Source organism: Apteryx mantelli, chromosome 1 (genome assembly GCF_036417845.1).
Source record: "Apteryx mantelli isolate bAptMan1 chromosome 1, bAptMan1.hap1, whole genome shotgun sequence".
Taxonomy (NCBI): domain Eukaryota; kingdom Metazoa; phylum Chordata; class Aves; order Apterygiformes; family Apterygidae; genus Apteryx; species Apteryx mantelli.
This window is the reverse complement of record NC_089978.1, coordinates 3,967,663-3,994,482: the sequence shown is the minus strand read 5'-3', so window position 1 is coordinate 3,994,482 and position 26,820 is coordinate 3,967,663. Positions and strand designations below refer to the sequence as shown.

The window sequence follows — 26,820 nt, the reverse complement described above, 5'->3', positions numbered from 1 at the left end:
CCTTATTTAGGAGGGATCTCTCCCTCCCTCCCTCCCCCCCGCTTCAGGGGATTTGGTTTGATAATTGAAGACGCTGCTCGGGAAAAAGCTCTGCTGGGGCTGACCTCCTCCAGCTTTGTGCAGAGGGCTTAGAGCAGAGCACTCAAGGGCGCTGCTCCCAGCGCCACAGCTTTCCTTGCTGCGTGCTCCCAGCCAAGTCACTAGAAACTTGATACCTACTAGCAGAAGATAGACCAAATCAAAAGTGGGTTTTTTTGGTGGGAGAAAATAGTAGAAGAGTAACACATCAGGTTAGAGCAGGAGGCTTTGAAACACCCTTCGCCAAGCCAAAAAAAGGCTTATGAGCAAGTTTGGCTTTCACCTTGAAAAACAGATGTCAGCCTAGCAAGTTTAAGCCCGTGAAAGTCAGCCAACATTGCCGGACTGTTTATGTAACCTGTATGGGCCCCCCCCCCCTCCTCCAACCCTACAGATGAGAGGTTAAACGCTCACTTGTTACTAAGCCTGCATGAGCTTTAGGGCAGCGTGTGCTATTTCTGGAGTGCTTTGCACCTCCAGCAAAGAGGAGGTTAGGGGCTCACACAGGAGCTGGACTGCATCTCCTCAGCTGAGGGGCCAGGGATGCAATCCCAGCTCCTCATCTGCAAGGCAGTGACAAAAATAATTTGCCAAAAGGAGCATGAACTCTTGGTATTGGCTCAGTAAAGGAGGCCCAGAGATACAGGCTTCCTTAGCTCCTTACAGGCTCACAGGCAAAGAAGCCTCTTAAACCACACAGATTTGCTTAACCCATCCAGGGTGTCCCATGTTGGGGAACTGCAGAGCAGTTCCCTCCCCTTAAAAGCGAGGGCACAGCTGCTATTACGCAAACAACTATAACATGACCTCAGCTACATATCTCTGGGACGCTGAAGAGACCAAAGCAGCCCACTCTTTTTTGCTCAAGTTTATTTCTAGAAATTTGTACAAAAAAATTGGTAAACTGTAATACAATATTCTATCAAATATGACAGATGAACATTTGTCATTAGAGGCAAGATTCCAGGAATGTGAAGTACCATTCTCTTGCATGGAACAAAGGCACATTTTAGAGCTTGAAACACTCAACCGAACTGTTGAAAAGGCAGGTCAGACATGCGAGTAGTGCAATGTTTCAGGTTTATGTATAAACACACTGTACTCTGAAGAAATCTCACTACAAGCAGTGTTCACAGTCACGTAAACATTTTATAAACACTTTAAAAAGTCACTCGTTTTAGATCCTATGCATGAAGGCTATTCCTTTACATTCACTGGATGGAATATTTAAAAGCCATCTTCAGGCAGGAGTTACTCCTAGCTTTCCCCAAATGCTTTTGGGATCCAGCAGATTTTTTTTACATGAACAGTCCCACTGCATTTACCCTGCAGGGTCGGCTAAGGGTCTGCAACACTGGGGCCACCTGATTGCACATCCCAGTACTCCTAGAGCTTCTTTGGAGTATTGTGGCTATGAATAAGTCCGATACCTCCTGCTACATACCCCCATGCAAGCAGCATCTGGGGACAGACCTGCTTATAAAGTGACATTAAAAACAAGAGTGGGGTTACAGCCAGAGTATCCAATACACTGTATGGATCAAGGTCCACTGGACTCACATGTCCTTTGGTTTGCTGCACCGGGCACAGTGGGTGCCACACCTGGGGGCTCTGCAACCTGCTTGCATTGCCTGTGCTTTCAGAAGGGGCTTTTCCAAACCAGAAATGCCCTTGTGCTGTGTAAGCATTTATCGACATGGCTCTTGTGCAACATGCCTGTAATACTGCTGTTCTGGTCAAATCAGCCAGCTACTTTTTGATTAAAAAAACAAATAGATCCCACTTCCCCAGAATAGCTTGTGCTAGTGGGTACAATATTGTAGCCGTAGGAATGCTTCTAATCCATTGCTGGCAATCCAGCAGTATTATATAGCAGATTAAAGGCAATCATTTCCCCCATCCAAATCCTCACAGCAATAGAGTTGTGCTCTTTTGGATAGAAAGAAGTTTGTAATGGGATTTATCCAAAGCAAAGCCTTTTTTTTTTAAACAAGTGGTGTAACAATGCTTAAACACTTCCTTTGAAAGACACACACCCACACACGCTTTCAAATATATGACAACAGCTTGGACTCCTGGAGAGGATGTGTTGATTCTGAGAGGAGGAGATGCTGCTGAGCCAGTCCCTTCAGTTGACTTCCAAGACCTCAGTCTCCGGCAGGCCAAACTTACTCTTGTATTTGTCGAAGAGTTTGATCAGGGAGTTCACATACATGCTGTGATAGAAGTCTACTTCCCTCTGGGATGGATTATCGATCTTTGGGATGGTGATGGGCTCCCCAACTGATAAAAGGGGAAGATTCACATGTTAGGTTGATTGTTCCTGTACATCTTGGAGATCTGTCCTCTAGGGCCATGGTTGTGCTAGGTTAGCACATCCACCCTGGCACAGGACAGCTTACAGTTATAGCAGATGTTTGCTCCCCCCCCAGTTTTGCTAGGCTCTGATCAGGCCTGAACCACAACTGTCCCACCAGCAACAGCAATTCCCAGAGCAAATGTGCCGCTTTAGCTACACAAATGGCAGCAGGGTTTTGCCAGTGCAGGTACCCCCACTGTGCAGGAGGGTAGGGAAGTCCCATTTCCTGCTGTTCATAGGCTAGCGATAAATCCCTGCTCAGTAACAGGAACCAAGACTAAGAGCTGCTGTTCTCGCACATGCTCCTATGCACACTGCAATAGCATGGCAAAGCAGCACCTTTCTCTCCCTAAAAGCCTTGCTGCTTGGGAGTAGAAAACTTGAAGGCACATTTTAGGGTTGACGCCAAGGCTCAAGTGTCAGGCAGCACCACACAGCCAGTCCTAGGGGGATGGTGTGTCAGGCTGCTTCTAATTTAAGCTATCAGAGAAGGTAGCAGCCACAGCATTTTGTCCCAAAAGAGCTCACACAGGTGTCTTGCAGAACTCTGCAGAGCAAGATTGGAGGCTTGCAGCGTCTGGAAACTATTCTAGCTTGCTCTCAGCTGTGCTTGGAGGTTTTATATAGAAGGGAAAAAGTTAAGTTCTAGTCAAGAATCCAAGACCAAGCTAGAGTGTAGGTATGGCCTAGACTCAGGTATGCTACTAGCTGGAAAAGCCTAAAGAAGCACAAAGTGCATATGTTTATACCAAGAACTTACCAACAGTGGTGATGGGCTTGGAGTAAGGTAACAATCCCCATGTGTTGGGGGAGAAGAGGCCACGGCCATGAAAGATGCATGGAGCAAAGCCAATGTGTTTCTGAAACGTCTTCTGAACCCATCTTCCCCAGGAGCCCTCCTCGAAGATCACCTGCTTGTACACTTCATTCTCCCCAAATGAGTAGACAGGAACCAAATCCGCACTAGAAAGATAGGAAGATGTTAGGACCCCATGCCATTGGACTGCAGTCAACACTGCAGCACCAAACTTGCTGCTGTGTACTACTCGGGCTGCACATTTGCAGATTTTACTAGCTAGAGCTTTGTTTGCAGCACGAGGCACTGACAGCAAGTCAGCCAGACTTGGCATGATACCATAGATGCACTTTTAAGATGTATACAAGAATTGTACTGACAGTGAACATGTGAAACTATTTAGGAATTGAACCATGTCTTCCATATATTCCCATATCTGATTTGAAGGAGGTCCTGTTTCAGGCATATGCATTTCTTTGGGAATCACAGAGGCTACACAGGTGATATCACTAAAGAGATTAGTAACACCTGACTTTCACTTAGGTCTAGAAGATCCCTGCTGTCCTAGGCAGCTTCCTACCACTGTCTACTGTCCATGAGCAGAACACAGGGACAGGCTTTTGTGCCCATGGCTTTGGGCACAAACCCATACAACACAGCGGGAGTGCAGAGAGGAGAATCCATCCAAGCGGTTTGCTGCTTCAGAGACAAGAGCACCTTTCATATGCTAAAGTGCTGCACTAGCTTAGAGATTGCCTCTTACCCATGCTGTAGAGCCAGTTTCACAAATCCTTTCCGGTTTTTCAGCGTCACGGAGTTCTTCCCGGGGGTGCAGTTCAGGGACTCCGCTGCCCCTCCCACCACGATGATGATGGCATTTCCACTGCCATTCTTGGACAAGATGTAGTCTATGCTGTCACGGTTCACAGGACATATACCTGCATATGTTAGGAGAGAGATATAAGGGTCAAGCTACAAGATTTAGAGTGGCCCAGATAATCCCAAAAACACCAGCCAGTAGAGTTGCCAAGATACCTTGTGACTGTGGAGGATGGGGGAATATTGTCAGGTAATCTGTTCTTCTAAGCAGGCACTTAGAGCTGGACAGCATTAAACAATTGCCTTATGGCTTAGTCTAAGAGCTGGTGGAGTTTAATGCATGAGAATTGAACTCTCCCTTCTCAAGCTGGTAACCTAGCACTAACAAAGTGATTAGATTTCAAGCAAGAATTTTCTTCCACATTTAATAATGCCAAAGGCAATTGTTTAAGAAAGAGATCCTCCCTCAAAATAAGCTTTGCAGTAGGTGCTGGATTAGCCTTAGTGTGGAAGCACAATACACGTTTTGATGGATGTGAAAGCCAGACTGAACAGTTTCCCAGCAAAACCAAGCTGTGGAATAGGTCTTCTGTTCTCATGAGAATGCTTTAGTGATGCAAGAAGAACAAATGGACAAGCCCTCCTGATAGATCTCTTATGGTTAGCTTCAAAAAAAAAAAAAAAACAAAGCATTTTTCTGAAATAACATCTCAAGCTCTTGCATGGTTAGAGCATGACCATCTGCTCTGCTCTCAAGAGAGGGAGAGATGTATGGGACAGGGTGCCCTGCTAAGTCCCTACCCTGGGATGGTCTCTTGCCATCTATCTCATACTGGCAGGGAGCTGTACTACCAGTCACAGCATTGCAAAGCACTGCCTGCCCTGAAGAACTGAAGTATCATACCCCTCTCCAGGGATCTCATTCAGCCAGATGAAAGAGACCCCTTAACTTCAGCTCTGTTGCTCTAAACATACAAACAAGCGATTCTCTACTTCTGAAACTCATTGTTTTTTCCTACAGTTATTGTCAGAGCTTGAAGTTTTCAGCCAAGATAAGCCAGGCAGAAGATAAGATGCCACCATTTACATTCCCATCCACATAACATGTCTGAGCTGTGCTGAATAATTGAGGTCAAAACCAGGAGGGGCAATACTACCCAACTTAATTTGGGAAGCTGATTCTGCAAGTCTCCTGGTAGCATCACTTGAACCAAGAACTGAACGATGAATGGGCCCCATGGAATTACACAGTACAAGTCTGCAAGCCCTTCATGCATACCTCAAAACACTGGGCACTGAAGTCACACCTAGTCCCAGCTCCAAGCCACAAGGGAACAGCTCTAATTCTATAGAGATTTAAGTTTTTGAAGAGGGAAAAAAACTCCAAAAATCATTTCTTTAAGTACAACTACAGTTTTCCCTGACCACACTTCCTCCGAAGGGCTCACAAGCTAAGCTTGCTGCTCAGTAGTTCTTCCACATTCTCCCCACCAAGGCTCATTTCGACTATGCAGCCCTTGCTGACAGGCCCACAGGTTTGTTCACAGCCATTTCATGCTTGTTAGCTGGTTGAGATTACTGCTGCTTGTGGCACTGAGCCTCAGACTCCTTCCTCCAGGAAATGCAACAAGACAAGCAGACTAGTGGCTATTGGAGCTCTTAAGCACATTTGCACAGTGTACAGGATTTTTCTAGCTGTCTCGCCGAGCCTCAGAGGATCCCAGCTGTAGCTTAAATCTCTAGTAGGCTCTAAAAAATCAGACAAGTCTGCCACATATTACAAGACAGACTCAGTATATACATGAGATGTAGTATTTACCAGGGTTTCACTTGAAGTGATTCATCCACAAGTCTCAAAGATTCAGGGAACTATTAACATCACTTTGGAAGTGCTAAAGCCATTGCAGTGGCTCCCTTAGGTTCCAGTATAAGAAAAGTGAAGAGGAATGATCCTTTCATAAAGTTAACTTTGTCCAAGAGATCACACCCAGCCTTGCTTGCTTACAAATACAGGGGGAAGCAGAATTTCTTGACGATTTAACTGTATGTATCTGGAATAGCCAAGCTAGGCCTGTCAGCAGTGATGTTGCTAATGTCTGTTCCCACCTGCCTTCAAAAAAAGAACCGGTTCTAGCAAGTCACATGATTTTTCTACCAGTGATTTTGTACAGGTTAAGTGTGGTTTCCCCCCTACCCCATCTTAAAAAAAGCCTGATGCTGTGCAGTGACTCAGCAGCACATGAACCAAGTTGACAAGCACTGCTGTCTGGACAGCAGATCCCAACTTCTTGGGCACTGCTCTCCTGCAGGATTCCCAGACTGGTAGGAAACCGCAGGTTTTAAATCAGCAATTCTTATCTGATGCAGGAGGATAACATCAGCTGGTTTCAGACACTGGCCCCACTCTTGTGGGGTTCTTGGGCAGGACAGACCTTTTCTGCATCAGATCTAGGTAAATCTTCCCCACACTCCACTAAACTTCAGCAGTAGTCTGGATTTCACCATTTCCCAGATAAGTCAGAGCCAAGTACAGATACTCCTATGCTCTCCCCAGCCATGCATTAGGATTCAGCTATAAAACAGGCATTTTAATACAGCCTTTAAGTCTTTGGTGGCAAGTCTGCTCTGAGAGCAGCAAGCACAGTGCTGCACAGTGGTCACAGCTGAAACCCTGCAACACCCCAAGCTTTTTGCTCCTGGCAAGCAGCTAACTGCAGCCAGGCAGGGAGGGCAAGGAGCACAAGGTGGGCAAGCACAGCCAGGAGCCAAACCAAGGTCAACATCATCACTGCAAGGCTGCAGCTGTCCGGATTGTCCCAGAGAGGAAAAATTCCTCAGACTTTTGCCAGATGAGGGAGGACACAACCATTGTGCAGGAGGAAAGGGACAGACTGACTCCATCTCTTATCACCAGGATAAAGCCTAGCTGTACGGCAGCTCATAGTAACAAGATCCAGGAGCAGAGCTAGCCATGCTATTAAAGTTTCAGAAGTTAAAGAACACCTTACCCTTTGAGCTAGGGCGACTTCTTTGCCTGTCAGCACCTCCAGATGTGAATTAGGACTTGCTTCGCATCTACATCTTCTATATCTACTACTAACAGATGCCAGATTTCCTTAATATGTCTCTGGACAAGAGTGTCCTTGAGTAAGAGACGAAGGCAGAGGAGCAGTGATCTCTGCAGCTCAAGTAAGCCACCATTAATTCACTTCCTGTGACAACTGCGAACAATGTTTGCTAGATGCTACCAGGGAGAAGTGGTCTTGAAGGCTTCTGCCACAGCTTTTGACTCCAAAGAAGGGAGACGCTCAGAAGCAAGGGCATAGAAAGGAGAAGCAAAGTGCCTTTTTACTTACCGCCAGACATTAAATAGTCCCTCAAAATGGGCATCCTGAAGTTCCCAGCCAGTGTAGCAAGGTATGGTCGGATGCCAGGGAATTTCTGGCCAACTCCCGTGGCTTCTGTGCTAAAGTTGCAAAAGGCACCCAAGCCCATGATTCCATGCGGATGGTACCCAAAAATGTAATTCCTGGTGGTCAGCAGGTTGTGGGTTTTAACCAGCTAGGAAAGAAAGATAGAGTGAGCGCACAGGCAGGGGGACATTTTCATGTCTGAATGACTAGAACCAGAGGAAAGCTGAGCAAATCCTGAAATCCCCAGGACAACTCTACTGCTTTGGTCTCCCTTCCCACCAAGAAGAAAAACAAAAGAAGGGCTAAGGGTATGGGCTATCTTAGATTTCAGAAGCTGCAGTAAAAACTACCAATTAGGTTTTAGCTCCTAAAAACAAGGGGAATAGAACACACAGACTGATCTTAGATGTCAAGATGACTGTGACAGCCAAGCAGGAACAGGTTTGGGGTTTCAGCAGCCTGTCTTTTGTTTCCCCATTCTGCTTTGAAAGGTATTCTGGCAAGCCTCTTGCCCAAACCACCAAGTTCTCCATGGTCCTCTAACCCCAGCAATGCTTCCTTCCAGACCCTATCTCAGTACATTACTAGCTCGTACTCTAGCGGGAGAGGAATTCAGTGTCCTATAACAGAATCAAGTTTGCTTAACACCTAAAAGCAGACCCAGTAGCTCACTGGCTACCTGCTGGCCACCCTACAAAAGGGAAACTGTGAGGGGTGGCCTTGGCAACAAGCTTGCCAGATACAGTTCTTACCACCAGAAACTGGCCTGCCTTCCTAGACGTTTTGCTCTGCCTGGCCCTCTCAGACAGCCAGCAGAATGCCTCAAGCCATCCATAGCAGTGCTTGCATTTCTGCAGGCCATGCTCCAGGAGCAGCGACCATACTGATGGGAGGTTGTGCAGTTCTCCTAGCCATTCATCTGTTTTCACAGCATGGTCACTCTGAAGTGTTCTTAGCCATGCACAGCACAACGTACACCCTGCTTTCACCAGGGTCAGCTTTTTTTATTTTAAATAACATTGGAACAGTAGCATCCCATGCATCACAGCATCTTTCCCAGGCAGCAGGCAAGTTCAGTCTCCCAGTAAGTGTACAACAGGACTGATGCCTCGTCCTGCACTTTAAAGCCCAGCAGAGAAACAAACCACCTACTAGCCTCACAGCAGCATTTCTTCAGTCAATACAGGAGCAGCGATCAGATCTATTTTTTTTTTTTTAAACATAGCTGCTGGAGTATTGCATCTATTGGCAAGAATTGGTATCAATGCCATCAGATCAACAGCTGCACCTTCATTATTAGATGCAAAACAACTGTACCCCCAGCCCCCAAATTGCATATGAAGAGGTCATGATCTGTCATCTCAAGTAGGAAAAAGTGCAGCTTTCCAAGATGTCACATCAGCATTACGTACTCCACTGTCTTGGCCAAGGAGTACTTTGGCAGTAGCAAGCAACTCGGGTTTCAGCTACTTGTAGCGTGATTCAACAAAACCAATCGCAACACCCTGAAGCAGAGCGCCCAGGAATTTGCTTCTCTCCTCCCCTCCCTGTGCTCCCACCACTGCCCATAGGCCAGACTGCAGCAGTTGTATTTATTTCTGAGACCAGCTGCAGTTCAGGCATGACACAGCAGCACATTAAACAAGCTGAGTGCTCCTCTCTATTTTCCTCCAGTTTTGAAGTCACATGGGGCTCCAGGAAGTATGCGAGCATGCTTGTGATCACAGCTGCTGCAGCAGCTCTGTGCAGAGCCCCATGGCCTGTATCACAGCACTGAGCCATCCTTTCTCCCCTTTCCCTTTTTTGCCCAATTAGCAGCAGATGACTTTGCCTTCCAGCCCCAGGGTGGAAAAGCTCTTGCTCTGGTTTGACCAGTTAGGACAAACAGCTCCCAGATGTCAGCTGGAAACCACTCTCCAGGAAAGACCAAGCGGAAAGAAAGCAATGCTACAATAAGCAATTGTTCCCTCAGTCTGTCAGCTCTTGCTCAGTGGTAGGAGAAGCTCAAGCCCCAGTGGCTAGAGACATGTGGCTCAGCTGGATCAATGTTGCACCTGGCAGAGATTTTTCTTTAGAGGAGCTCTTGGAGCAGGGTGGAAGCTTATGGGCTTTGAGCTTGATCCTTCACCTACACCAAGCTCACTTGCTTTAAAAAGAAGCTGGCTGAAATAAGGTGTTTGTCCTTGCTGCTCTGGAGTGCCAGGTACTTGTGAGCTGAGCTCAAAGCCACGTCTCTGCTCCAAGAGCAGTTGTACAGAAGACATACTGTTCTCCTGCTGCCAGCCATGGCAAACATCCAGCTCTGGCCCCTCAACCACATACAAGGTCACCCCCTTCCCATGTGGAGCCCATTGCTTGCGTACCTTTTATGAACCCAGGCCAAGCTACAGCCTTAATTTCCATGGTCACCTTCCAAGACCTCCTGCTGCAGAGGTGTAGGGTTACACAGCCCCTACATGCTGATACCCATCCCAGCTGCCCAAGCAGTGCGAGGGGTGCACAGGGAGCCAGCACCTGCACAGCCCACCCAGAACATCACAAGCAGGACTACCTCTGAAGGAGACCATCAGAACAGCATTAGCAATGAGACTCAATCAATGCAAACAAGGCCATGTCTGTTTTTTTCCCCTGAGAGGGGAAAGCAGCTGCAAGGAGGTTTGACTACTTGAAAGCCTTTCCCAAGCACCTCAACTCACAACAGGGATTCATAGGCCTGAGGGTCAGCCTAGCATTTAGACAGGTGCTTCTCCCCCCCTCCCCAACCCCCTAGTAGTTTGTCCCAAGACACTGCTCTCAGCAGATTATCCCATGACAGTCACTTTCTGTGAACCCATCACCTATACCATGGAGTTCTAGAGAACAAGTCTTCCTCCACCCAGTTCAAGCCAGGGCAATCCAGGACTGCCAGGCACCAGACAAATTTGCTGAGCAGTATCTGCAAGTGGTGCTCAGGTCCACTAATGCATGAACTCAGTCCAGGATCTGAACTGCCACCACTGGAGGCAGAGACTGCCTTAACAGTTCCCTAAATTTATTCTAGAAGAGATAGAAATTAAGGGCCTTAAGTACCTACTCCTAGGCTCAAGCCCAACACATAAGCAAGACTGAAGCTTTCCTTAGAAGGCTGATCACCCATTACTAGTTTTCTTGCACCTTTCTTTCAGGTAGAAGTTGCTACTTGGCAAGCAAATATTGAGCTGCTCTGTCTCCAAGAGCAAAAGAGGCTACCTTAATGGGTTGGCCTAGGGAGTTGCTGTAGACATCATTTGATGAGTGTTTTTGTAACTCTGCTCTGAACGTTCAACAGGTTTCTCCTTCTGCCTTCAAGGTTTTCTCCAGACCCACACAGGTGTCAGCTCCCTAAAACCTTGCTGCTCCCATTAAGAGACACAGCAGCAGCAAGTCCTTGCTGCACACCAGCCAGATGATTAGTGCTGGGACTGAAGCTGGACCCCCCCACACACACTAACACCTTTTCCCAGCTTCTATGAACTCCTGTCTGAGACAGGACCCATTTCAGTAGCAGGAGCAAAGGTACATCCATGTGTTCTAGTTATAAAACAGGCAGATTTCTTTAAACAGATGCAAAACTGGCTACAGAAGCAATAAAGCAGTTCGATTACTGTAAAACAGCTAGGGTTAATATTTGAGTTCCAAGTACGTCCAGGGAACAGAATTGCCAGTTTTATTTGTAGACAAAGGATGAGTAAGCAGCACATTCAAGTGTGGGGAACGGGGACTGCAGAGACACTGCTGCTCAGCACCAGGAGCCAGCAGAGAATAGAGTTAAAATAAGGGGTCTAGGTAGGTGTTCATGATCTTGTCAGTCTACATATGAGCTGAGCAAGCCAGTGACTGCAGAAGCATGCAGGATCGAAGCAGCAGTAGCCTGCATACAAGCTTGTAGAACAACTGAACAAGCACAGCCAGCTGCATCACACCCAGCTGCACCACAGAAAAAGCTACTCTCACCTTCTTTCCAGCAAGGCACACCAGCACCTGGAAACTTCTTCAGGCTCACTGCGTTACCAATCCGCTACATTGCGCATTGGAAGCAGAAGCCTCCATTTCTATTCTGCAAGTCATCTGTAATGATAGCTTAAGGAAAGGCTTTTCCAGGAAGCCAGCCAAGCCAGAGTGCAAGACAAATATTGTAACAAGGTCACTGTCTTGCAACAGTTCCTACTCTGGTTGCAGACTCTACAGATTTCAGCAGGAGAAAAAATAATGAAAAAAATCTTACTGCACACATCTGACACATGCTCACTGCTTTACATCACTGGTTAGCCAAAGGTCTGTAATCATTGCTATCTGAAGTGCTGTTGCCTGCTGGAGATAAGCAGTAGCAGTGTTCACATGCTCAAGTGCTGGCTTCTTTGCCTGAAAACCTTTAGATCATGGCACTCTGCACATTACATCCTCAGATTAGGAGGCTAGCTGAGACCTGGCCTGCCTCCATGGCAGTGGGGTGGAGTCCAGTCAATACACAGCACCATGCTCACACCAGTGAGAGATTAGACCTTACATGGCAGTTAGGCACCAGGATTTAGCTCACTGAAAGCCTCCTCAATGTCTTTGTGCACTGCTTAGCTATAAAACACTATTGGCAAGGCCAGCCACTAAGTAGCAGGCAAACTGAAGCTTCTAGCACCCTAATCACAAAATGGCTGAGGTTGGAAGGGACCTCTAGAGATCTAGCCCAACACCCCTGCTCAAGCAGGGTCACCTGCAGCACATGGCACAGGACTGTGTTACAGGCGAGTTCTGAATATCTCCAAGGATGGAGACTGTACAACCTCTCTGGGCAACCTCTTCCAGTGCTCTGTCACCCTCACAGTGAAGAAGTTTTTCCTCATATTCAGATGGAACTTTGTGTTTCAGTTTGTGCCCGTTGCCTCTCATCCTGTCGCTGGGCACCACTGAAAAGAGTCTGGCTCCATCCTCTTGACACCCTCCCTTCAGATACTTGTACACATTAATAAGATCCCCTCTCAGCCTTCTCTTCTGCAGGCTAAACAGGCCCAGCTCTCTCAGCCTTTCCTCAGAGGAGAGATGCTCCAGTCCCCTCATCATCTTCATAGCCCTCCGCTGGACTTGCTCCAGTAGTGCCATGTCTCTCTTGTACTGGGGAGCCCAGAACTACTAAGAGTACTCCAGCTGGGGCCTCACCAGGGCTGAGGAGAGGGGCAGGATCACCTCCCTCCACCTGCTGCCAACACTCTTCCTGATGCACCCCAGGATACCATTGGCCTTCTTGGCCACAAGGGCTCATTGCTGCCTCATGGTTGACTTGGTGTCCACCAGCACTCCCAGGTCCTTCTCCGCAGAGCTGTTTTCCAGCAGGTCAACCCCCAACCTGTACTGGTGCATGGGGTTATTCCTCCCCAGGTGCAGGAGCCTGCACTTGCCATTGTTGAACTTCATGAGGTTCCTCTCCACCCACCTCTCCAGCCTGTCCAGGTCTCTCTGAATGGCAGCACAGCCCTCTGGGGTATCCGCCACTCCTCCCAGTTTTGGATACTCAACAAACTTGCTGAGGAGGCACTCTGTTCCTTCCTCCAGGTCAGTGATGAAGAAGTTGAACAGGGCTGGACCCAGCAGTGACCCTGGGGGCCACCGCTAGCTACAGGCCTCCAACTAGACTCTGCACCGCTGAGCACAGCCCTCTGAGCTCTGCCATTCAGCCACTTCTCAAGCCACCTCACTGTTCACTCCTCTAGCCCCCACTTCCTGAGCTGCCTGAGGAGGATGTTCTGGGAGACAGTGTGCAAAGCCTTGCTGAAGTCAAGGCACACAACATCCGCTGCTCTCCCCTCAGCTACCCAGCCAGTCATTCCATCAGAGAAGGCTATCAGATTGGTTCAGCATGATTTCCCCTTGGTAAAGCCATGCTGACTAATCCTCATCACCACCTTCTTTTCCTCCACATGCTTAGAGATGACATCCAGGATGAGCTGCTCCATCACCTTTCCAGGGATGGAGGTGAGGCTGACTGGCCTGTAGTTGCCCAGGTCCTCCTTCTTGCCCTTTTGGAAGACTGGGGTGACATTGGCTTTCTTCCAGCCCTCAGGCACTCTTCTGTTCTCCATGACCTTTCAAAGATGATGGAGAGTGGCCTAGCAATAACATCTGCCAGCTCCCTCAGCACTCATGGGTGCATCCCATCAGGGCCCATGGATTTGAGGGTGTGATGCACTAATGCAGCTTAGTACTGCCAGAGTGCTTGTATGAAGCTGCAGTGAATATGGACTACTGTTGCTCTTGAGTGCAAATTGAGCCAGATTCAGGCTAGTTCCCTGCCTAATACAGGTCTGCGCATCTCCAGATAGTTACAGGTATCAGTCCTACTGGGGAATCAGGATGGGAGACTGCTCCCTCAGGCAAAAGCAAAGCCTTATCTGAAAAGATATCAGAGCAGAGCCTACTTCTCATGTAAGTACACAGTCAAAGCAAGCTGGATGCCAGCAGGTACAGCTGTAGAGTGATGCAGCAATGCTAGCTAGAAGGTATAACACAGCTTTATCAAAGGCTGATGCTGGTGGTGTTTCAAGCCTGCCAGATCCTGCCTGTGTCCAAGTTCTGAGCTCACCAGCTTGCTGGGAGTAAGCCTTGGTCTTCAGAGTAAATCAGCCGCTGAAGAGCATACCAAAAAGCCTCCCTTCCCAAATACAGCTTTCAGTGCCAAGGCTTCTGCCCCCCACTGGACATGGGCTCCCTATTCCTGGAGAGGTTTGCTCAAGGGTTTTGGAAACATTCTGCAAAACTGCTTCCCATTTATTTCCTGGAACAGGAGTAAAATCTGGGCTAATAGTCATAATGCAAACAGTACCCCTCTTGATATGTATGCAGCTAGCACAGCTGTACATGCAGAGTTTGCAAAAGCCAAGTTTAGCATTACTTTGAAGTTCAGTATTACAAATGGCACAGGACACTGCAGATGACCCTCCTAGCAAACCATTAGCCAGGGTGAGGAACCAAGCCCTTGTGAGCTCTTACACAAGACTGTTCAGAATGCAGCCAAGGTGAATTTTGCAGACAGAAGATTTAACAAACAGTTGTCTCTAGACCAATGTCCCCTAAGTCTGATCACGTCAGTAGTTTTAGATAAGGAATTCCCCTCCCCTTAGCAACTTCATGCAGTTCTGGTTGTTGGTACCACTCCCTGCATCAGACTGTGTTCATGCTTCATCCAGCAAGAGCAGCTCCATAACTGCAGAAAGCTTCTGGCACCTCCCAGCCCTCTGCTCCCTGTAGCAGGTTTTAACAAACATGCAACCAGCTGGCTATTTCTCCACAGATACAGGAGTTATACTACAGCAGTCAGCCTTGATACTCTGCCCTTTGCATCGCATTTACCAGTGGGTTCTGTAAACCTTGGCCAACTCTACCCCTTAGTGTCAAAGGGTTAATAACCGTAAGCAGCTCTTGCAAATGCACTGCATGTACTAGCAAGTATTTACTTAAAATAACAGAAGTTCAGCTCATCTACCCAGCTTCATTCTAAACCTACTTTAACAATCTAATTGTTTGACAAACTTCTGTAACAGCTGGAACGGATCTGACCTACATGGCTGGTGAAGAGCATGTTTCCATAGATGTGTTAAATATGCCATCAAAGGAGTGCTGGAACAAGGACACCAGCTGTTACAGGTGACCCTGCTGTAGCAAGTCCCTAAGTGAAATTGTTCCATTTTAGCCTTCAGCAATACCAGGAAGGCAGTATTTGTTCCAGTACTGAGGACTTATGCTAGCAAACAACCCACTTGAGACCCATCTTCAACACCAGAGCACGCTCTTTTCTCCATTAGCTACAAGACCTGGGCTGACCAGCCTTTGGTAGCCTGTGTAGTTGTAATATTTTCCACATATGCCTACGCTTGCCAAGAATTGCCAGCATCATTAACAGCAGCAAGCATATGAAGAGATTTGTTCACCACCCTCACCCTGAGAGGGTGAGCAGTCTTGGAAAGGAGGAGTCCAGCTTATACTCCTTTGGCTTCCTACTGCAATTGGATTCTTGGCTTCCTTCTGAAGTTTGGCTACCTTAGGGCAGGCTGGTTTATTAAAAGCCATTCCAAGGTCCCACTCTCCCCTTGCTCAGGCAGAAAAAAAACACCACCAGCTCTCATGTCTTATATAACGGTCCCTCCACCTGTGTCCTTCCAAAGAGGATTTGAGCTCTTTCCCAGCTGAATTTGCCCTCTGCTCCCTTCCAAGTCATTCAGCTAGTTCTGCATTTCCCAGTGCAGCCTGATAGCCACATGCCCTGGGAGTCCTGTCATCAACTGGGGGAAATTCAGCTTATTCAGCACAAGTTGAATAATTAAAGCTAGTCCTATTGCCAGTGCTGGAAAACTCCCTCAAGTAGTTAGACTTCACAACAATTTCACCACTCCCTAAGAAGTGGTAGGGCTTTCAGTGCACTGGGTTCCCAGCTACTTTTACCTGTTACCTTACTGTCCTGTGGGAATAACTGGAAAACAGGCCAAAGCGGAGCTACATTTACAAGAGAGGAACAGAGGCAGGGCACGACTGCTCCAGCACGTTCTAGCTGGGGATGCCAACAGGGCAGATTTCACCAGACTTCCTGAGGCAACAACCCTCAAAAGCAGCATTTTCTGCAAGTGACAACACTACCATCACTAATGATGCATTTCAGATTTCACAACCATGACGACTCCAAACAGTGGTATGGCAATGCTAAATAAGCATGTCCTGCTTACAGTTCAGTATTGTGGGCAGAATAGTGCATGTCCAAAATCATGTCCATAGGGGTTATTGCAGATCAGTTTCTAAAACAGTTAGTCCTATTGCATAAAGTGTTACTTACCCTTATTGGGAAATAGTCTCTGAAGTACCTCCATATAGCCCAGTTTCTGACCCATTGGGATCTTCTTCCACCTGAAGAGAAGAAATCACATTTTAAAAGCTATTTCCACATGGGTGCCCACCAAGAAGCCTAAAGGAGTTCAGATCAGATAGGCTGCCATCTTATTACTAGAGAGAAATCAACAATTTCACTCCAAGGGAGCGGGGCACCTACATCTTTCACTGAGATCAGGTTAAGCTATCAGTGCTCAGCACCTCAAAGTACTTGGACAAACCATGCAAGGCCTGACTACAAATTCAGGCTGGAGTCTGGCTTGGTGTCCTGTTGTGGTAGGGTACTGAACAATTCAAGCTAGCAACAGCTCAACATTAACACCACATTTGTCCTTATGGGAAGGAAGACCAAGATATACAGAAAGACCCTAGGCTGTACAAGTCCATTGCTACAAACCAGCAATGGCAAGATATCAATGAATGTTATCTTGCCTTGCCCTTAGTATAAATAAAGTCGGCAGGCACTCCTAATGCCTAGGGCTAACATTTATATGCTTCACTGAACAATGCCTTCAAACTCAGCCAAAAAGTCCCACTGAGATGGGAAGTTTCCCATTACAAGTAAGTACCTCTTTATCCAAATGTAGGGACATTTAAACAGCAGTGATCTGGTCTGGAATATTTACCTTTCTTTGGTGTATTCCAGTCAAATACCAGCCAGGCTAAATATAGAGCAGCAATTGCCCAGCAGTCTGTGCATAGTATGTACATGAGGATTAAAGTGCAAGCAACACCTAGATAAGTCCAAGAAAGAAGAGAAAACATGATGGTATCAGATTTTGGTCTGCAGAGGACATTTATACTGACATTAAGAGCCCCTTGCCTTTTGACCCTTCCATACTTAAGTCATCATCTCAATGCAATGTCATTAATCCTCAATCCAACTGGATTTAGCTAAGAGTCCTTATGTAGGACTGAGACAGCTTCCTCCAAAGCTACCTACTTCCCAGTACCTGCACCCCCCCTCTGTGGTTTCTCCAGGTAGGAGAGCTGTCTCACCAGGCAAGTGACACTTCACCAGCACCAGGTTTTGCTGTGACCAGCACAATGGGGGTTTCTTCCTCAACAGCATGCATCTCACATTACACCAGCTCTATGCCAGCAGTCCTATCAGGTTGCCAGAGATCCCACCCACAAGCAATATTTCTGTTTTAGCACAAAATTGGGAAGGAAAAGAGGCTTGCTTGACTTTGACTGCAATCAGCATGCTTCTCCTGTTTAATTATGATTAAGGATACCACTGAGCAGAACAGCCTGAAGTTTCATATGAAAGCAGTGTCTGGAGACTAACAATCTTTGCTGTTTTAATAGGCTAACACTAAAACACTTCATGCCCATCACTGGTGCCTCTTGGGTGGGGACACCAAGCCCAGAGGAAGGCCCTACTGTTGAGGTAAGCTGCATCAGTTACTAGCTACTTCCAAGAAATTTCTTTTCTGTGGACATTCACATGGAAGAGTCAGATTAAGATTTTCCAGTGCTTCAGTCAGACTTGACAGTGTGGTAGAGCACAACATGGACATGAAATGAACAGCAGTAGGTCCTTCTATAACTTCTACGACTGTCTAGAGCTAGGCAAAATAATTTCTTGCCAAGGTATTGAACCATGTAAGTGTGCTCTACAATATCCACACCCCTGAGGAGATGCCCTGTTGCTGTTCATATACAATAATTGGCTTTTACATAGGTGCAGTTTTCCAGAGTTAATATTTTTGCATTAAAATTCTAGAAGAATTTTAAGGCAGGAAAGCTTTCTTTCAAGCCAAAAGGTTTTACTTACCCATGATGAGGAAAGTGAGAACCCATTGCAGCACAGAGATGATCTGAAGTTGTTTCTCTACTTTGGATTTTGATAGCCAGAACAAATCCTGCAGAGCAGAGAGAATGCTCGAACCTGTACCTAAGGACAAAATAATCAAGTTACATTTGTGCACTGAATGCAGATGCTGCCTTTAAAGACAAGTTGAGCTTACACCATAGACTTTCAAACAGGATTTTGGAATTAATGTGCATGCAGCTTGCTTTTAGAGCAAGACTTGTCCAAAGCTAGCTAGGGGGTTTAAGTACCCTGGAAGGGGAAGCACTCCGGTCTGCAAACATCCAACTGTGTTAGGGGTGCTGGAAGGGTAACATCAGTTGCACCTGAGCACACTTCTGATTCACTTGACCATAGAAGTACAGGGGACATTGTTCAGGTCACACATCTAAGGCTTCTTTTAACTCAGCGCTGTGGATATCCTGTAGCTCCAGTACAAGCCAGTGACTCTTGCACAGTAGAGCAGGTCCTAACATATGCCCCTGCTTCCTGGAAGTAGTCTTTGATAAGTCTTGGGAGTACTGTGTCCAGTTCTGGGCTCCCCAGGACAAGAGGGATGTGGCACTACTGGAGCAAGTCCAGCGGAGGGCTACGAAGATGAGGGGACTGGAGCATCTCTCCTATGAGGAAAGGCTGAGAGAGCTGGGCCTGTTTAGCTTGGAGAAGAGAAGGCTGAGAGGAGATCTTATCAATGTGTACAAGTATCTGAAGGGAGGGTGTCAAGAGGATGGGGCCAGACTCTTCTCAGTGGTGCCCAGTGACAGGACGCGAGGCAACAGGCACAAACTGAAACACAGGCAGTTCCATCTGAACATGAGGAAAAACTTCTTCACTGTGAGGGTGACAGAGCACTGGAGCAGGTTGCCCAGAGAGGTTGTGGAGTCTCCTTCTCTGGAGATATTCAAAAGCCGCCTGGACGCGATGCTGTGCGAGGTGCTCTAGGTGACTCTGCTTGAGCAGGGGGGTTGGACTAGATGATCTCCAGAGGTCCCTTCCAACTTCAACCATTCTGATTCTGTGATAAAGGGAAACCCATGGGTTCACCACAGATAGACAAGATCAGCTGTTCTATGCCACTGGCAAACACGCACCAGGCTGTGATCTAAACTATTACTCATCTGCCCTTCCTCAAGCCTGTTGCACAACTCCTATGTATGTGCTCAAGGAAAGTGTTGTACTCTGGACTTGCACAGAACAGCTCAAGGGTGGATTGAGCAATGCCTCCAAGACCCCTGGGATCCACAGCTCAAAGGGTACAGAAAGCACAATATTTCCAAAGCAGTACATAGGGTGGAAGGAATTGAAAGCCACTATTTTAGAAGCTAAAGCTATTCAAGTGGGGAGAAACCCAAGTAACAAACTGAACTGAAAGACTGTATTTCTATATAAGTAACCACCCACTGTAGCATTTGCCGATATGTTAGACAACCTACAGGAAGAAGCACTTGCAAGTGGGTTTTATTTCACTTCTCTTCATTACTTTATTTCATGAGTACTAAATTTCTGGCTAAAATGCAAATCAAGCTGCTAGCCTACAAAAAGGCCAGGAGGTATATTTACATATTTCTCTTTCTGTTTAAGGGTTATCTGTTATTAGAAGAGATGTGATCTTGCTGTGGAGCTATTTGATGCATGGGTTCAGTCCTTGCTAGTGCTGGCAAGACATGCCATTAACAGCAAATACCATAGTAAGTGCAGATCAGGTTAGCTCACACTTAATAAGTTGATGGGAAATATTATGCAAGTCTGACAGAAGAGGCTCTTCTGTCTCCAAATATAGCCTGGTACTAGAGTTTAGGCAGTTTCTACAAGGCAAGTTTCCCTAATGCATCCTTTAGATGCATGAAGCATCTTGGCAGTCTTGCTAACTGTTCCCTTTGCTGATAGGGATGGCAATAGGATTAATGCACAGTAGCTGCACCACAGGGTAGAGCCTCCAGAAATGCTGGATCAGTTTTGCAGCTTCGTTGCTACTTCCTCCTAGATGCCATTCAGTTTACTTAAACCTACACACGGTCCCTCCATGAACTGAGGTGCTGCAGCTCCCCTTTTTAGGACAAAAGAAACAGAATTGAGGTCAGGACTGATTTTTTGCCAGGCAGGTTTTGAGGAAGACAGTTAGATTAGACATGGCACTGCAAGGCAACAGTTACTGGCCAAGATCATGTGGCAGAGCTGCATTGGTCAGGTCCAGGTCACACTCCATGCTGGCCCACAAAGCTGCCCTGCTCCCTCCAGATCACTGAAGTTTCTGCTAATCCTCAGTCCCTGCAGCTGTGATGCACAGCCCTGCTCCAGCAAAACAGCAGAAATTTCATCCCGCTTCCTCCCACAGCATCACATATACAATCAGGGCACAACTGCATTAGCGCAGGACAATTTTTTCTGGATCCAGTCATGTAGCCCTGTCATTGACAGGTTTGAAGCTGCACTTCCTACTCAGAAGACTTCCTTTGTGCATCTTGAGGAAGAAGCATGTTGGAGCATCAAGTCTGCAAGAAAGCAACCTTCAAAGCTTCATAATCAATACAGCAACCTCACATTTGAGGTAGCCAGCTTTCTCCTGGAGTTACTTTCCATCTTGCTTGGGTGATGTTCAGCCAGAGAAGTGAAGACAACCTAGCCAGCACCTTCCTTGTCACTGTGCATAAAGATCCCTCTGTTAGTCTAGATTTCTAGCAAAATGAGGAATTTCCTCTAGCAGTGCCAGCTACAGTAACCTCTGGAAAGTCAGATAGAAGTACAGTGCCTTTTGAGGACTACAAGTTACATGGCTTCAAGATAGGACTGACAGCTACACGCCTTCCTGACCATTTCTGCTAGTAAAGGGAATCAAAAGTGAGCTACACAGCAAGCTTCAGCCCAACGTTAGAGCCAGCTCACCCAGATCAGGTCCCTAGCTGTGCTTGGCCTATGTTAACTTATGCTTCCACTGACCTCAGCATCAAGCAAGCTTCACTACTGCATCTCTGCAGAGTTAGAGATTCCCATGTCAGGGAGTGAGAAAGCTGTTTTCCTCTCCAGGTGCGTTGAGGGACACTGCCACCAACACCTTTCTCATTAAAGCACAGTTTTGTAGCTTTACAAGTCTGATGAGGTTTGGCCAGCCTGCTTCCAAGACAGCAAAGTGAACATTTCCAGCAAGGAGCTGGGTAGGCAGGAGTTCATTAACTACCACAGACAGACCAGGTTTTGGTGAATGATATAACATTTCATTACAGTGACCGATCTTAATTGGTAAACTGAAATCTGCAGTTCTAATCCATAGTTTGAAGCAGCAACCTGCACAGGTTGCTGGGCATCTGGCCTTAGACAAGTAGTGCCAATACCAGAAAAGCCAGTAGATACCATGGCTGAGTAACATTAACATTTAACTCCTAGTTAAGATATAAGAAGTTCCCAGCCTGTCCTGAGCTTGCTTTTCACTATGTCAGATCATTAACACCCTGTGTATTCAACCCTCCTGAAAGCCTTGACATTTTTCCTTCAGCTGTGGTAGCCAAGATGCATTTTGGAAAGATGCTGTGCTGTGGAGAGCCAGGTTGGTTACTGGTGACACGAAGCAGAAGAGCTTTCAGGTTAGCAGGGATGTGTTTCTAGGACTCTTAGCCACAGCAGAATAATCCAACACTAGTATCTGGGTTCATGTTATTAAAGAAACACCTTCCTGTTCAGGGTTCAACTTTTGGTCTATACCAAGCATTATTCACATATTAAAAACCCAGAGTTAGGCATAGGAGAGTCAACATCTAATTCAGGGGAAACCCATTAACCTAATAACCAAGTTTAAATAAGGCCCATTAGACATACCCATGATTAACCTGTCAAGGCAGAAGGACACTGACTAGCCAGGCCTTTGGTGTCCATTTTTCAGTCTCTTCCCAAGGACTGATGTTTAACCCTGGAGAAGCACAGTCTCCCATCTTCTACTGATGAGGACAGCTGCTTGAGTCCTGGCCACCCTGCCCAAGCCCTGGAGTGCTTGCCAGCTGCTGTTATGGTCACCTATTCCAGAATGGGACAACCTAGCAATCTAGGGTCACATTCTTAGCAACACACATCTATGCAGTAGAGATCGTAGCAACAGCTTTCCTAATCTAAAAGGAGATACTGAACCCTTCAACTCACATCACAGCATATGTCCTTGAGTGCTGGACTAGAGCTGGCCAAACTGGGAGAACCATTACTAACCCAGCACTCAAATGCACCATGGAGAGGCTAATTTCACACTATTACCCCCTTCTCCTTACCTTGAACTAAGGTCTCTCACACCAAATCTGCAACCAGGAGAGCTTCTGCTATTGCCAAGGGTAAAGAAGAGCAATTGTAGGACCAGATGCTTCCTAAAATCTTCTTCAGACCAGCTGTGAAGCAGCAGGGTCTGCTGTAGGTCTGAACAGAGCAGGCAGAATGCTCCCTGCAGCACACCATGGATGGCTCCAATGATGCTACATGGCAAGATGGCCAAAAAGTGATGTCTCCAGAGGAGACCTCACTGTTGCCCAGGTATAGCAGCTACACTCAGCCTTCCAGGGAAGCTCAGTGATGTTAGCCAGCTGTCTCCCAGCTGGTGATGGGCTTAGTACACTTTTGCCATTTAATTCCAGCACCCATGAGAATCAGGTGCAGGAGACTACTAGGGAGATCCTGAGTCAATGAAAGATTTGATCAAATTATCTGACTCACACATGTAATATGGACACAGCTAGGGACAGCATTTGGGGCACTTTCAGCACAATTTATTTCAGAAGTAATTAGACACCACAACTTATCTAGGCAGGGAGGCAGACCCAAAGGTCCTAGGAGAGGAAATAAACAGGACTTCACACTCAGGCAACAAAAGGCCCAGTTCACAGCACCTAATTAAGCAGCAGCCAGAAAAGTTTGCTGTGAGGAAGTGCAAGTGTTAGAGGTAATTAAAATACACTAAAAGCTTGTTAAAGCCAAACTTCATCTGCTACCTTTCCAAGACAGTTAGCATATTAACTCTTGGCCAAGAGTTATACTGCATCACACAGCTTATTTAGATGAAAAACAAATTTGATCCTTTAATACAGTTGAGCCCCTCCAGAGTACAAAGTGCAAATAGGAGTGCTGAGCCATGCCTTTGGAAGTGAAGCTTATTTTGGAGGTGTGACAGCAAAGCTATATTAGATAAACAGACCAATACTAGGATGATCATGATGACTCAGTCCCATTCAAGAGCAGAAGTCTGCAGAACAAGCTACTGTATTAAGTATGTGACATCTGTAAAACTTGATCGATACAAGTTATTCTATGTCTAGGCTTACTCAGATGCCCCAACTCCAGTACACAAGCTCACTCCACTTCCAGCTTTGTTTGAGGTATTAGATAGTGGATCGTTAGCTACAGAAGAGCAAATTAGCCGTGGGGGGGGGGGGGTATAGTTACACTGCCCTGTATATAGCAGTATAGCATTCTGCTTACGCCCCAGGAGACTACATAATAATCCTGCATTATCTGCAGTAGAGAACGTCTCTGACTGGAGGTCAACAGCATAGTTAGCAGGGATATGAGATAGCAGCTCCATTAGAGAGAGGCGGGATTTTGTACAAGTCTGTCTCCTGTGATGTTTAGTCCATGGTGGGTCTGCATTTACTAGCAGCACTGAACTCGGCCTTCAGTCTTTACAGTCACAGCTGCATGCAGGGTAGAGTTAGGTAACCCATGAGCATTAACTCACCCACCCAGCCATCCCAGACCAGCTAGCAATTTTAGATTCATGGTTTTCACTGTGGCTCAGCCAGCTCTGAGCCTAAAGACCAGTTCCAGCTGTTCCTGGAGTTCCTAAACACAAGGGGAAGAAGGTCTCATACTGGTGCAGAGTGCCAATATAGAAAGGGAACCATCCTACTACACCTACGCCTGGGGGAAGTAGTAGAAGAGCTCAGTCACAAGGAAGTCCAGATTTCACATCCTAAACAGTTTTGTCAAGAGGGGACCCTGCAACATGGGTAGCAGTGATGCCCTACTCAAGAGAGCAACAGGTCAGGTCCCCTCTCCCAAGGCAGACCACCAAATCCCAGGCGCAACATATAAGACCAACTCCAAGGTGAAGCTGAAGGAAGTTGTCTAGTTTGCTCCTCCACTTCTTTCCTCATCCCAAAGTACTCCGCAGTTTTGTTCCATATTGCTGAAGTTCAGTATTGCTCTAGAGCTTGTAGCTATAGTCCAGCCACAGCAAAGAGAAAGAGTTCACCAGCATGCACATAAGGATGGGTGAAAAGGCAGAGACCAGAGCCCAGGTTTTTAGAAGGAACATCTAACTTTTGCACTTTGCCACATCCAGCAGGGTGGGGACACTGTCCTGTGCACAAACACTGGGACAAAGCCATGTGGCAGGCAAGCAAGGAGATTGGAGACTGAAGGATAATATGGACTATTCAGAGTCTCCCCCCTCAAAGGTCAGGCCTTTGCATAGGCAACATGCATGGAAGAGACTGTCATGAAGGCAGAATCAAGCCAATAGACTTTATTCTAACCATAGACACTGATGGAAGTTATCTATACAGAGGTCCACCTTGTAGTCCTGTTCCTCTCACCACCACCCCCACATTCCTTTAAGGCATTTCAGCAATCTGGTAGTTCCATCCCCTAAAGCTACAGCAGCAGGGCAGGAAACTCAGAGGTGAGCAAGAGCTGCTTGGCTCAGCTGCATCAGATCTGCAACCCAAACGGGATGCAACCAAGCAGAACCTGAGGTCCTGTGTGCTAACCACTGTGCCACATCACCCACTTAGCCATCCCCAAAGGCCAGGCTGAATCAAAGGTCCTCTGCCTGGCACCTGACTTTTGGTAGGCTTTGAAGATGCTCCTGCATTTTGTTACCCATGACAGGTTGCAGAGCTGTGAGCAGTTTGCCAGCCTCAAGAGGGGTCACGCTGCTCAGCTGTGCTGTTGGTAGATGCTGCAGTTACCAAGGCAATGCCTCCTGTCTCTCCAGGATGGCTCTCCAGGCAGACAGCACACACAGAAATGAGGGTCGTCCAGTGATATTTGTTTCCTTACTCATGAGCTGCCTCAAAGGAAAACTGACCTGAAGAGAATTAAGACAGCTTTCCATCGCTAAGCAGGATTAGCTAGAGATGAGGCCAATCACTGTCCCTAAACCACACTCCATTTTGAATTATGCACATGTCCTAGATCCATCATTAACATGCTAGCTCAGACTGGGTGGCCACTGAGGTCTCAGGCCAGCCCTACATATTTTATAGGTCCCATGAATGATTTATTCTCCATCCTTGGATTGTAGTTCACACGCTGTTAATTCAAACGCTTTCATCTCAAAGCATTGCTTGGAAATCTCCTGGCTTTTCCTAGTTGTATAAACGAGCTAAATTGCTCTAAGAGCCAGAGCTCAGTATAGGAAACTTATGTGGACCTTTTTCAACGAGTTCATGATTGAACTGGCACAGGTCTCTAATACTGGCAAATGCCACCTCTTCCTGACAGAGATACCCACCAGCAGCTCTGCATGCAGGACTGGGTAGGACAGTGGAAAAGCAGGAGCTCAGGGGATACATTAACCAGGTTCAGGTCCTCTTAGCTCTGGTAATGATTTGCTTATTAACAAACCATTTCACAGGTTTCTTCATCTGACAAGGAACTATCTATTTGCGCATTTGGGGCACAAAGTCTTTTGCAGCACAGCCATAGCATTCACTCAAGGACCTCTATGAGGCAGAGGGTAAATTGTTGTCCAAGTGCATTTTCATGCAAAGGCTCCACTGTTTGCAAGTCCTCCTGACACATCTCTAGATGAGCATCCTTGTGGGAGGAATACAAGGCTCTAGCAAGCAAATATTTACACTCGTTGGATTTGTTTCTGCTAAATCGCTGGAGCTGCTTTTACAACCATGCAAGGCAGCTGCATTTCGGGATTTCCCATACTGTCTCTCCAGTGACTACAGCCCTAACCTGCATGTTTCAGCCTGTAGGAGGAAGTATTCAATAGCTGCAATAGCTCTGCCCATAACACGGTAAAAACCAACCTGCTCCTCTCACCAAGGAAGTGCCTCACCAGGGCAGAGGGTCTCAAATGCAGAGCCTCAGTTGTACTTTTCAGCACAAAACCACACTTTCAGACTGAATCCTCAGCTTCCCTCTATAAAGGGAACAGCAATACTTTTTTTTTTCCCCGGTTTTGATGTCAGCGTAAGGACTACAGCATTACAAAGCCAGGCTGAGTTCACTGCTGCGAACAGTGCAAGCAGCGCCGACAAAAACTATTCCTCTTTCCTTCCCACCACCGCGAAACACACGATGCGCTGCTGCATTTCACCGGCGCGCAGACACCCTTAGGGCAAAGAGCCCCAGCTTCAGCAAACCCGCCCGACTTCCCAAAGCCGGCTGAAAAAGCAGAACCCGCCCGCAGCGCCGCAATCCTGCACATGCGGGCAGGAGCAAGGAGGGGAGGGGAAAGGAAATAAAAATAAATCAAGCGGAGCTTTTTAAGGGGAGGCTCTTTCCACCCTCCTCCACCTTGCAAAGCGGACACTGAAGCTGTCACCTTGCACCCCCATCCCACCCCACGCCAGTACCTCGCAGGACCCCCGAGTAGGCGGCGATGATGGTCTTCATCGCGGCGGGGCACCTAGCGCCCGGCCCGGGCCACGGCACAGAGCCCGGCTCCACA

General features: G+C 47.0%; 1 protein-coding gene across 2 annotated transcripts; it reads right to left on the bottom strand.

Annotated features, from left to right (window-relative positions):
* Window positions 1–945: 945 nt before the first annotated feature.
* Window positions 946–26,820, bottom strand: DGAT2 (diacylglycerol O-acyltransferase 2). Of its 2 annotated transcripts, XM_067289605.1 has the most exons (8): window positions 26,726–26,820; window positions 18,129–18,248; window positions 16,975–17,082; window positions 16,296–16,366; window positions 7,409–7,613; window positions 3,997–4,171; window positions 3,198–3,400; window positions 946–2,361 (listed from the first exon to the last, which is right to left on the bottom strand). In XM_067289605.1, the coding sequence occupies exons 1-8, from the start codon at window positions 26,763–26,765 to the stop codon at window positions 2,207–2,209; spliced, it is 1,077 nt and encodes a 358-aa protein (XP_067145706.1). In that variant the 5' UTR covers window positions 26,766–26,820; the 3' UTR covers window positions 946–2,206. The 2 variants fall into 2 exon arrangements, with proteins under 2 accessions (XP_067145706.1, XP_067145707.1); XM_067289606.1 differs by lacking the exon at window positions 16,975–17,082.